The 12345-nt window shown below is 42.6% G+C and overlaps 1 protein-coding gene across 2 annotated transcripts in view; it reads left to right on the top strand.

Annotated features, from left to right (window-relative positions):
* gnptab (N-acetylglucosamine-1-phosphate transferase subunits alpha and beta) overlaps window positions 1-12345 on the top strand; it is a 99911-nt gene extending 87566 nt beyond the window's left edge. For both annotated transcript variants that reach the window (XM_048607457.1, XM_048607458.1), the window contains exons 21-22: window positions 1675-1765; window positions 10371-12345. In XM_048607457.1, the coding sequence (XP_048463414.1) occupies window positions 1675-1765; window positions 10371-10448 (169 nt within the window). In that variant the 3' untranslated portion in view covers window positions 10449-12345. The remainder of the gene's footprint in view (window positions 1-1674; window positions 1766-10370) is intronic.

Below are 12345 nucleotides of genomic sequence, written 5' to 3'. Positions count from 1 at the left end.
TGGTGCTGTGAGGCAACAGTGCTAGCCACTGAGCCACTGTGCCGCCCCTCATGCTCATCCAGAATTACTGAGCTATGTTTCTTACTTAGCATAAGCCTTCTGCTAAGGAAAGACCTCTGGCCTTGCTGATGTAACTTAGAACATTTTAAAAAGATAATTCTTGAATTGGGTGTAATGGTTGAGACACTGGCATTTCACCAGAAGAACCTTGGTTCAAATGTAGCCCAGAAAACGACACAAAAATCTTTCTTGCTGCTTGTAAGACCATAGGAACCGGAGTAAGCTGCTCTATACCTTTCATCTGCTCCGTAATTCGGTGGTATTGCGGTTGATCCGACATTCCTCACGTCCGCTTTCCTGCGTTTTCCCTATAACCCCTGATTCGCTGACTAATCAACAATCTGTCTATCTCAGCCTTAAATATACACAAAGATCCTCTCCCACAGATCTCTGTGACAAGGAGTTCCAAAGAGACTCAACCTTCTGAGATGAGGAGGAATTCTTTCTCTCGGTCTTAAATTGGCACCCCTTTGTTCTAAGACCATGCCCTGTGGCCCTAGCCTCTCCCATGAGGGGAAATATCCTCTCAACATTTACCCAATCAAGCCCCTTAGGAATCATATATTATCTTGATCGACAAGAAAGTGTGGATCTTCATTGGAGAGAGAAACAGAGTTAATGTTTTGAATCCTGTATGATGACTCTTCAGAATGTCGTTGTTTTGGTTGTAGCAATATGAACTTATTTTTTTTAAAAATTCATTCACGGAATGAGGGTGTCACTGGTTATTGCCCAGAGGGCAGTTAAGAGTCAACCACATTGCTGTGGGCCTGGAGTCACCTGTAGGCCAGGCCGGGTAAGGATGGCGGTTTTCTTTCCTAAAGTACATCAGTGAACCAGATGGGTTTTTGTGACAATCGACAGTGATCATTAGACTATCAATTTCATATACTTTTCTAAATTTACTGAATTCAAACTCCACCATCTGCCATGGCAGGATTTGAACCTAGATTCCCAGAGCGTTACTTTGCATTAACAGTCCAACGATAATACCACTAGGCCATCACCTCTCCCATTTGTTATGCAAGAGAAGCAAAAGACTTATGAACTTAAAGCTAGGATTTCTTGTTGCATTTTGGAGAGCAAAATGTTTCTAATACCAAGTATTAAGCTAAAGTAAACCTAGTCCATTCCAGGAGACTTGGGGCTTGAAAAGATTGAAAAGGAACTTGATAAAAATGGTCAAAGTTACTCAACCTCAGCTAATTTGAGGACATGTTTTGCATATCTGATGGTCAGATATCCAGACTTTTATGTTCTTTGTTTGCAAACTAATATTCCCCTCCATGCTTTCCCTTGGGTGTGTACAATCAGCGGTCAGGAGAATCAGTCTGTTTTAAGTATTTCTGCAACTTGCAGTAGGCAGCTGGGAAATAAATGACCGCACAAAGTCTTCATTTTTTTAAATTATTTCTCTGTTCCCTTTCTCTGTCCGCCCTATAAGAACACACTATTCATTTCTTCCTTATTGTAGTGCTGTTATAACATATACCCAATTTCATTGGTGGTCTAGCCTGTGTTCCCAGCTGACACAGGGTACGCTTTCATGTCTGCTAACACTATTACGTTTGCAGCTAATGTTTCCAACTGAATTGTAACTTTTTTTAATTACAGGAGGGCTTACAGAGATAAATTGAAGTTTTGGACGCACTGTGTACTGGTGACACTAATTATCTTCACAGTTTCTTCTTTCTTTGCTGAACAGGTTTGTTAATCTTGAATTTTTAGTCTTTCATTAAAACTGATCTTCATGAAATACCTTCACTGCAGCTAGCAGGATTATTTCCACTGGAGCAGAACAATCAATATTCTCAAGCAGTTTGATGGTGGATAGGAATCACTGAAGAAAATACAAGGCTGTAGTGAGTGCGATTACTCAAAAAGAGATATGGCACAGACATTTGCTAATTGGCTGTGATCTGTGGTTCTGTATTTCATATTATTTCTCATTTATCCTCCATGTATGTTAAAAGTAGAATCATTGCTCAGGGATTAAAAAGAAAGTGACTGGGATGGTGCTCATCAAGGTATCTCAAGTTTTGTCATTTTTATATAGCTGTTTGCTCGACAGACGTATTTTCTGTTCTGTCTCCAGGAATTGTTTCTGTAAATGCTTTTAGTCTCACCTTAAAGCTGGAGAGCCTTCATTTAATGTGCCTCTATTTAAATGTAATCAGTCTGTTTGACTGGGGACTACATGATAAATCTTATAGAAGAGAAATTCTGAATTTTTTTTTATCATTTATTGGATCTTTCTGTTGCTGGCTCAGCCAGCATTTATTGTACCTCCTTAACTTCCCTTGAGAAGGTGGTATGAGCTGTTTTCTTCAAATGCTGCAGCTCATTTGCTGTTGGTAAAATCACAAAGCCATTAGGGAGGGAATTCCAAGATGTTGACTGAGTGACACTGAATGATGATGTATTTCCAAGTCAGGGTGGTGAGTAGCTTGGAGGGGAACTTGTAAAGATTGGTGGTGTTCCCATGCATCTGCTGCCCTTGTCCTTCTAGCTGATTAGTTGTCATGGGTTTTGAAGGTGATGTCTTAAGGAGCTTTGAATTTCTACAGTGCAAATTGTAGATGGTACACACTTCTGCCACTGAGAGTTGATCGTGGAGAGAGTGAATGTTTGTTGTGGTGCCAATAAGGTGGACTGCTTTGTTCTACATGTTGATATTCTTGAGTGTTGTTGGAGCTCCACCAATCCAGGCAAGTTGGGAGTATTCCATTACACTCTTGAATTTTGCCAAGTAGGTGGTGTCCAGACATTGTGGAGTTAGGAAGAGGGTTACTCACTGCAGAATTCCTAGCACCTAACTGCTCTTGTAGCCACAGTATTTGGCTAGTCAACTTCAATTTCTGGTCAATGATAACTCCCAAGGTGTTGATATTGGGAGCACCAGTGATTTGTAATGTCATTGAATGTCAAGGGGTGAGTGGTTAGATTCTCTCTTGTTGGAGATGGTCATTGCCTGGTGCTTGTGTGGCATGTATATTACTTCTTACTTTTCAGCCCAACCCTGGATATTATCTGGGACTTCCTGCATTTGACCATGGACTACTTCAGTATCTGAGCAGTTGCTTAAGATACTTAAAATTGTGCAGTCATCAGCAAACATTTCAGTTTATGATGGAGTGAAAGCCTTGATGAATCAGCTGAAGATGGCTGGACCTATGACACTACCCTGAGGTACTCCTGCAGAGATGTTCTGGAGCTGAGGTGACTGACCTCCGACACTCCAACCAGTGGAGAGATTTGCCCTGTGATTTCTATTGACTGTAGTTTCGTTAGGACTCCTTGATGCCACACTCTTTCAAATGTGGCCTTGATGTCAAGTGAAACCACTCTGACCTTGGCTGTGGAATCCAGCTATCTTGGCGTGTTTGAACCAACGCTGTAATGTGGTCAGGAGCTGAGTGGCCCCAATGGAATCCAAACTGGTCATCAGTAAGTAAGTTAATGCTGAACAGGTGCTATTTGATAACATTATTGATGACACCTTTCATCATGTTTTGTTTTGTTTTGTTCATTCATAGGATATGGGCATTGCTGGCTAGGCCGGTATTTATTGCCCATTCCTGATTGCCCAGAGTGTAGTTAAGAGCCAACAACTTTGCAGTAAAGCACAGTTTACTGATGATTGTGAGTAGACTGATGGGGCAGTAATTGGCTGCTTTAGATTTATCCTGCATTTTTTCACTCACTAGTGAGACATGAGCATCGCTGGCTGGGCCAGCATTTGTAATCTGTACCTGGTTGCCCTTGAAAAAGTGGTGCTGAGCTGCCTTCTTGAACCATTGCAGTCCATGTGCTGTAGGTTGACTCACAATGCCATTAGGGAGGGAATTCTAGGATTTTGATCCAGTGGCAGTGAAGGAACGGCGATATATTTCCAAGGCAGGATGGTGAGTAGCTTAGAGGGGAACTTGCAGGTGGCAGTGTTCCCAGGTACCTGCTGCCCTTGTCCTTCTAGATAGAAGTGGTTGTGGGTTTGGAAGGTGCTGTTGAAGGATCTTTGATGAATTTCTGCAGTGCATCTTGTAGATGGTACAAACCATTGCGACTGAGTGTAAGTGATGGAGAGAGTAGATGCTCGTAGATGTGGTGCCAGTCAGACAGGCTGCTTTGCCGTGGATGGTGTCAAGCTGCTTGAGTGTTGTTGGGGCTGCACTCATCCAGGCAAGTGGGGAGTATTTCATCACACTCCTGACTTGTGCCTTGTAGATGATGAACGGATTTTGGGCAGTCAGGAAATGCTGCAGTATTCCTAGCCTCTGGCCTGCTCTTATCGCCACTGTATTTATGTGGCAAGTCCAGTTGAGTTTCTGTCAATGGTAATCCCAAGGATGTTGTTATGGAGGATTCAGTGATGGTAACACCACTTCTGGAGTAAAAAAATCAGTGTTGTTGCTGGAATGTTGTCAGGGTCCATAGCCGTTTCAGTATCTATTACCTTCAGCCATTTCTTGAAATTATGTGGAGTGAATCAAATTGGCTGAAGACTGGCATCATGATACTGGGGACCTGTGAAAGAGACTGAGATGGATGGTATTGATATATCTGGCAGAAGATTGAAGCCCAAAGAATTCACAACAATGAGAGAAATTCAACTGGCACAATAGTCTCTAAGACAACAAGGTGCAGGGCTGGATGAACACAGCAGGCCAAGCAGCATCATAGGAGCAGAGAGGCTGACGTTTCGGGCCTAGACCCTTCATCAGAAAAGGGGGAGGGGAAGGGGGTTCCAAAATAAATAGGGAGAGAGTGGGAGGCGGATAGAAGAGGGATAGAGGAGAGGATAGGTGGAGAGGAAACAAACAGGTCGAAGAGGCGGGGATGGAGCCAGTAAAGGTGAGTGTAGATAGGGAGTTAGGAAGGGGATAGGTCAGTCCAGGGAGGACGGACAGGTCAAGGGGGCGGGATGAGGTTGGTCGGTAGGAGATGGAGGTGCGGCTTGAGGTGGGAGGAGGGGATAGGTGGGAGGAAGAACAGGTTAGGGAGGCAGGGACGAGCTGGACTGGTTTTGGGATGCGGTAGGGGGAGGGGAGATTTTGAAACTTGTGAAATCCACATTGATACCATTGGGCTGCAGGGTTCCCAAGCGGAATATGAGTTGCTGTTCCTGCAACCTTCGGGTGGCATCGTTGTGGCACTGCAGGAGGCCCAGGATGGACATGTCGTCTGAGGAATGGGAGGGGGAGTTGAAATGGTTCGCGACTGGGAGGTGCAGTTGTTTATTGCGAACCGAGCATAGGTGTTCTGCAAAGCGTTCCCCGAGCCTCCGCTTGGTTTCCCCGATGTAGAGGAAGCCACACCGGGTACAGCGGATGCAGTATACCACATTGGCAGATGTGCAGGTGAACATCTGCTTGATGTGGAAAGTCTTCTTGGGGCCTGGGATGGGGGTGAGGGAGGAGGTATGGGGGCAGGTGTAGCACTTCCTGCGGTTGCAGGGAAAAGTGCCGGGTGTGGTGGAGCTGGAGGGGAGTGTGGAGCGGACAAGGGAGTCACGGAGAGAGTTGTCCCTCCGGAAAGCAGATAAGGGTGGGGAGGGAAAGATGTCTTTGGTGGTGGGGTCGGATTGCAGATGGCGGAAGTGTCGGAGGATGATGCGTTGGATCCGGAGGTTGGTGGGGTGGTACGTGAGGACGAGGGGGATTCTTTTTTGGTTCTTATTGCGTGGACGGGGTGTGAGGGATGAGGTGCGGGAGATGTGGGAGACACGGTTGAGGGCGTTCTCGACCACCGAGGAGGGGAAGTTACGGTCCTTGAAAAACAAGGACAACTGAGATGTACGGGAGTGGAATGCCTCCTCCTGGGAGCAGATGTGGCGGAGGCGAAGGAATTGGGAATAGGGGATAGCATTTTTGCAGGAAGGTGGGTGGGAGGAGGAGTATTCTAGGTAGCTGTGGGAGTCGGTGGGCTTGAAATGAATATCGGTTTCTAGGTGGTTGCCCGATGTGGAGACAGAGGTCCAGGAAGGGGCGAGAGGTGTTAGAGATGGTCCAGGTAAACTTAATAGTCTCTATCTTTGAATTGGCTGAGAGAATGTTTCGATGCTCTCGTTTTTTGAAGAGGTAGTAGAGGAGATTTGATAGAAGTTTTCAAGATCATCAGGTGTCTGGACAGAGTGGATAAAGAGAAACTGTCTCTATCCATAAACAGATCGGGAACCAGAGAGCAGGTATTTAAAAGTATTTAACAAAAGAAGTGTAGAACAGAATCTCTGCAGTGTGAAAGCAGGCCGTTCAGCCCATTGAGTCTACGCCAACCTTCCAAAGAACATCCCACTCCCCTACCCTATTCCCGTAACCTGCATTTACCATAGCAAATCCACTTAACCTACATATCTCTGGACACTACAGGGCAAATTAGCATGGCCAGTCCACCTCACATGAACGCCTTTGGACTGTAGGAGGAAACTGAAGCACACAGAGGAAACTGACACAGACACAGGGAGAACGTGCAAACTCCACACAGTCACCCGAGGCTGGCATCGAACCTGGGTGCCTGGTACAGTGAGGCAACAGTGCTAACCACTGAGTCACTGTGCTGTAAATGTGAGCTGAGAAGAAACTTTTTCGTACAGTGAGCAATTGGAGTCTGCAATGCGCTGCCTGGAAGTGTGGTGCAGGCAGTTTTAATTTAGGCATTATAGAGGGCATTAGATGATTATTTAAGTAGACGTATTGCGCATGGCTACAGGAAAGGGCAGGAGATTGGCAGTAAACCATAAGGCTCAGAGAGACAATCTCAATCAAAATTAAGACAAATCTAATTTAGCCAATTACTGCCCCATCTGTATACTCTGTCATTATCTCCGTGAAAGAAGAAGCTGATTGACCGCATGATCAAGCATTTCTTCCTCAGCAATAATCTGCTCATTGGTTCTCAGTTTGGGTTCTGCCGGGCCACTTAACTCCTGCCTCATTACAGCCTTAATTCAAACATGGTCAGAAGAGCTGAATGTGGTATATGAGTTCCTAAGCTTCTGTCCCTGACATTAAGATATCATTTGACAAAGAATGGCATTGAGGAGCCCCAGCAAAACTGGAGTTGGTATGAATTGTCAGGGGAGTTCTCCACTGATTGGGGTCATACCTAACACAAAGGAAGATGGAGTGGTTGTTAGAGATCGGTCAACTCAGTTTCAAAATATCTCTGTAGGCATTCCTCAGGATAGTGTCCTGCACACAATCGTCTTCAGCTGCTTCATCAGTGACCTACCCTCCTCCATAAGGTCAGACGTAGAGATGTTCGCTGATGATTGCACAATGTTCAGCACCATTCACGACTCCTCAGGTACTAAAGCAGTCCGTGTCCATGTGCAGCAAGTCCTGGACAATATCCAGGGTTTGGGCTGAAAAGTGGCAAATAACGTGTGCCACCTCCAACAAAAGAGGATTAAACCATCGCCACTTGACATCAATGGCATTAACATGCTGAATCCCCTGCTATCAACAACCTGGACTAAGCATACAAATACAGATCAGTGCCTAGGAATTCTGCTGTTGGTAACTATCTTTCAGACTCCGCAATGTCTGGCCAAGTCAATAGTGTGATGGAATACTCTCCACATGCCTGGGTAAGTGAAGCTCCAATAACACTCAAGAAGCTTAACACCATCAGGACAAAGGAGCCTGCTTGATTAACGACCCATCCATCACCTTCAACATCCACTGCCTCCATCAGCAACACACAGTAGCCACGGTATGTACCATCTACAAGATGCACTGCAGCACTCACCAAGGCTCCTTGCCTAGCATTTCCCAAATCAGCAACCTCTACGTCATAGAATGTCAAGGGCAGCAGATGCCAGGGATTACCACTACCTGCAAATTCCTCTAAGCTACATGTCATTCTGACTACTTACTATTTTACTGACTCTTCACTGTTACTAGGTCAAAATCTTTGAACTCCCTCCTTAACAGTACTATGGGTATATGCAGCTGACCACCTGGCCAACATTCATGTCATTTGAACAAATTTTTAAAAAGTTCGTTAAATTAAAGTCATTGTGGGTAGTCCAGTTATTATCAGTTTTACATTTTCAACCTGGGGCAAAACAGTCCTAATGTAAAAGTATCTGTCTCACTCCCTTTTTGTTCTATTCAGTCCTCAGATCCAGGCCCATGTGTCTACTCTGGGTAGGCCTTGCCTTTGCAAAATATTGTAGAAATTGGAAATAAAAAGAAATGCCAGAAATACTCAGCAGATGCAAGGTCATCAACTTGAAATATTGATTGTGTTTCTGCCCAGACGCTAAGTATTTCCAGTATTTTTGTTTTTTTATGCCCTTGTAATTGTGTGATATTTTCACCTTTCCCACCCTGTGAAGTTATTTTAGTGTATATTCAGCAAAAGTTTTTGAAGTCATTTGAAGGCCAGCTGCCCATCCTGGTTAACATATTGAGTGAATTCAAATCCCTGTGAGCTCTCTTTCCCTCAGCCCTCCACATTGTTCCTAGTTCGGGAGTTTAAGCCTCTGAAATGCTTCTCCCTCCATGCTGTCCTCTGTGGTTCCCTCCTACCTGTCTCCTCCCATCCATCTCATGTCTCTACCCTTCTGTGTCCAGTTACCTTTCAGCCTCTCACCTTGCTTGTACTGGAAGTGGTCTGTGCCTGAATTACTGCCGGAGGTAATTAGTTATTTGGATAATTCTGTGTTGGAATTCCCTATCTAGGAATCAGTTAACAATTGGTTTACTGATTTTATTGCAGAGAAATGTACAACAATGTTATTTGTTTTGTTTTGCTACTTAGAAAATTTTACTATTTCAGAATTAAGCAATTTCTTTTACTTGTGCTGTACATCTTGGTTTCTTATTTGAAAGAAAAATTGAAACACAGTTGTAGTTCACTGCTAGCAGACAGGTATTTCATGCTGGTCATGTTTGCTTCTCAATCCTCGACTTGCTTACAGTTTGACTGGTGGAGGTTTTAAAACCATGTTTTTAATAATGTGTTAACCTGTAATACCCTTGTGGCAAATCATATAGTCCCAATCAGAGGCCTTGTGTTAGACTTGGAGGGTTGAAAAATGGCAACACAAACATTATTAGTATCCTTGGCTTGTAGTTCAGTAATGAAAATATGGGTTTAATTTTTATATAATCTGAGAGACAAAGCATTGGGCACTCCTGGCATATTAGGTTAACATGCTCCAATTTATGTTTTACTTTAAGCTTAAAAGATTTTCTCAACTTGGAAATCCAGACTTGATTTCCACATGCAATTCTTTGTAAGCTAGTGATTTTGGACATGTAGTTGACCTTAGCCACTGTAATGTTTGGTGAATTGCACGTCCAGACTTTAAACTTCTGTTGTAGTATGCTTCACCAGCCAGACTTTTGTCAATGTTCTGTAGTTGTCTTGCAGCCTAGAACCTGATGACACGTGTATCAGGATCATTGTGGGTACCAGATGCTGGAGGGAGGGCTCCAGGCTCTTAGGGCATTAGGATCAGTTTTATGACAAGGCACCTGTTCAAAAAGGGAAAGTTACACATCAACAGGACAAGCTCCAATGGCCTTGTGGAGAAAGTTACTAGTGGTTGGAGAAATTGGCAGAGGAATGGGACTGACCATAAAGAAGTAGAAAAGAAGAATAAGGTGCATAAAGGATGAGTATTGGATAACAGGAAGGAAGTGAAGCCATATTAGAGAGGAGCGGGCTAAGAAGGGCCATGAGGAATACAAAAACAAATTATAGTGTGCATACATAAACACAATGTGATCAATAAGGTTACTAGGCTACAAGCACAAATAGCAGCATGCAGATACCTATGGTGGGGAATAACAGAAATGTGGCTTAAAGGTGGTAAGAACTGCAAAGATCTAAAGTATTGAGGAAAAATTTACTTAAGGAAAGAAGGGAGATGAGGTGGCAACACTAATGAGGAAAGGCTTTGTAGGGTCAGGAAGAAAGGATATCTTTTGGGGGGGCAAAAAAATTAAGCATTCAATAGCCTTTAAAAGTGAGAGAAACAAAAGTCACTGCCCAGAGGGGAGTTGGATGCAGACACACTGATTTCAAAATGAAATTGAATGGGCACTTGAAGAAAATAAACTTGTAATGCATATGAGGTGGTGGGATGACTGGATTGTTCTGTAGGGAGCTGGCATGAACTTGAAGCGTCAAATGACCTCTTGTGCTGTGCTCCTATCATATCATTAAAAGCAGATACTTTATGCATAACCAGTTGTGCTGTGAAAACTGATTGTAAATCAGAATCATATCACATCCAAAACAATTAGCTTTATGACATGGGATTGTTTGCCATAGCCTGTCATCAATTGCTTTCGTTTCAGTTGATTGCACTAAAGCGAAAACTTTTTCCAAGAAGACGGATGTACATGAATGTTGCTCCAGATCGAAGCAGTGTGTAGAAAATGAGAACACCAATCTCCCTCAGTTCTTAATATAGAATTCAGACAGCTGGCCAGCAACAATGAAAAACATTTTGGCAGCGATTAATCACCAAATGAAAACAAATCCACCAATTGAATTAAGGAAATCAACAAGAATCTATCAATGTACCAAAGGGGAATTGAATTCTTCGCTAATCACCATGTTATGTACCTGAAATATACAGCTCCAGAAAATGAGGATCATTGCAGAACAGGGATGATGAGATCTCCGTTGTTGGTTGTTGGCTGCCTGGGTTTTAGCAGTGTTTAGACCCTTGACATTTTAACCTGAACCAAAGTTATTGGAAGCAGGCAGATAAATCAAAAGAGCATGTCACTGGGAAACAACGACAAAACTTGAGCTCACAAAAGAAACTGGTGGACCTTCTTTCTAAATCAGTTATTCAAGTGCCATTCCATGCCAAATGAACTGACATCCTTCATGGAAATCATGTGGTGGGTGGTGGGCTGGGCTACTGCACTATTAAAGAACACAAATACCTTTTTGCTATGTGCTAAATTGTGAAAGAAAAATATTGTAGCATTTCTCTGCAGTGACCACAAAGGTTACAAAGAGCAAAGATGGAAAACAGGTATTGATGATGCTGCCGTAGTATTTGCAATGCACACTCCATCCAGTAAGTGTGGAGAACAATATATTGTATCACAAGACATTGTGTGTTATAGGTCCTTTATGATATTAGAATTCTTCTATCAAACTGAATTGCCCCATGAATGCAGCAGGTGTGCTGACCTGCTATAACATGGTGTTCTGCTGTTGTCCTTCCAATTTCTACGTAAAATGTCAGTAAATGTATTTTAACAGTCACAAGGTAGTTGAGTATAAAAGAATGAATCTAACCTTCATCAGTTAATTGTTCTCCACACCTCACAGAAATTCCCAAGTGCCTGTCTTGGTGTTATATGTTTGTTTGTTTTAGAGAAGGTGATTTCAACTTTTATGAATTGGCTAAAATAAATTTATTCATTTTTGTTTAGTTTAACCTATTTTTGAAGGGTGAATGTTTTATACATTAAGTAGCAGAGACCAATCCCATTGAAATGTAAGAAAATGTACATTTTTTAAACTTTTGGTCTTTGATTTAAAATCAGGTTTTGGCAACAAGAAATTTAAAAAAAAAATATCAGTATCAGAAGCACATACCAGTCTTTTGACTCTAAGTCAGCAGACTTCACTTAACCATCTTGTTTGACAGGGTGCCATTTTTTTACATAAGTTCTTGAAATTGACACAAATCAATAAATAGCTGTTTTAAAGCAGTAAAGGATTCCCAGAATATCTCCCTAGCATGGCCCTTTAGTCATATGTTATTTTTAGTAACAATGCCTTCATTGGTTTGAAAATGTGGAGAAGGTCTGCCACTTGTGGCTACTCTTCAGATGAATGCATTTGACATCCTTTGAGCCAGTCATAACCCATTCACCCTTGTCATAAATCTGATCAGAATAGACTAGCTGCAATCACACAGCTTTGACCAAAATGTAATGCAGCTGTTTATAAATCTAATCTTTTCCCTTTTTGTTTTTGTGAAGGGCATGCTGTGTGAGTTCTTTTAAGGAGAACTGTTGCACATTTTGAAGGTAGAAATGTCACTCTGTAAATAGGGAATTTATGAAGAAAGCTTACTGAACTTTGCAGAATTAAGTTTAGATTCAAAGTATCACTGAACAAATGTGATGTCTGGGTATTCAAATGATGAAAGCTTCGTTTGTGTAAAAATGTGTGCTACACTGTTGCAAAATTAGAAGGAATCTGTCTCGTGCCTGCACAAAAAAATGAAATGCACTCTTTGGACAAAAGTGAAATATTACAGATTCTGGAAATCTGAAATAAATACAAAATATTGAAATGTTA

This window comes from Rhincodon typus, chromosome 18 (assembly GCF_021869965.1).
Source record: "Rhincodon typus isolate 14 chromosome 18, sRhiTyp1.1, whole genome shotgun sequence".
NCBI classification, from domain to species: Eukaryota; Metazoa; Chordata; class Chondrichthyes; order Orectolobiformes; family Rhincodontidae; genus Rhincodon; species Rhincodon typus.
This window is presented reverse-complemented; position numbering and strand designations above follow the sequence as displayed.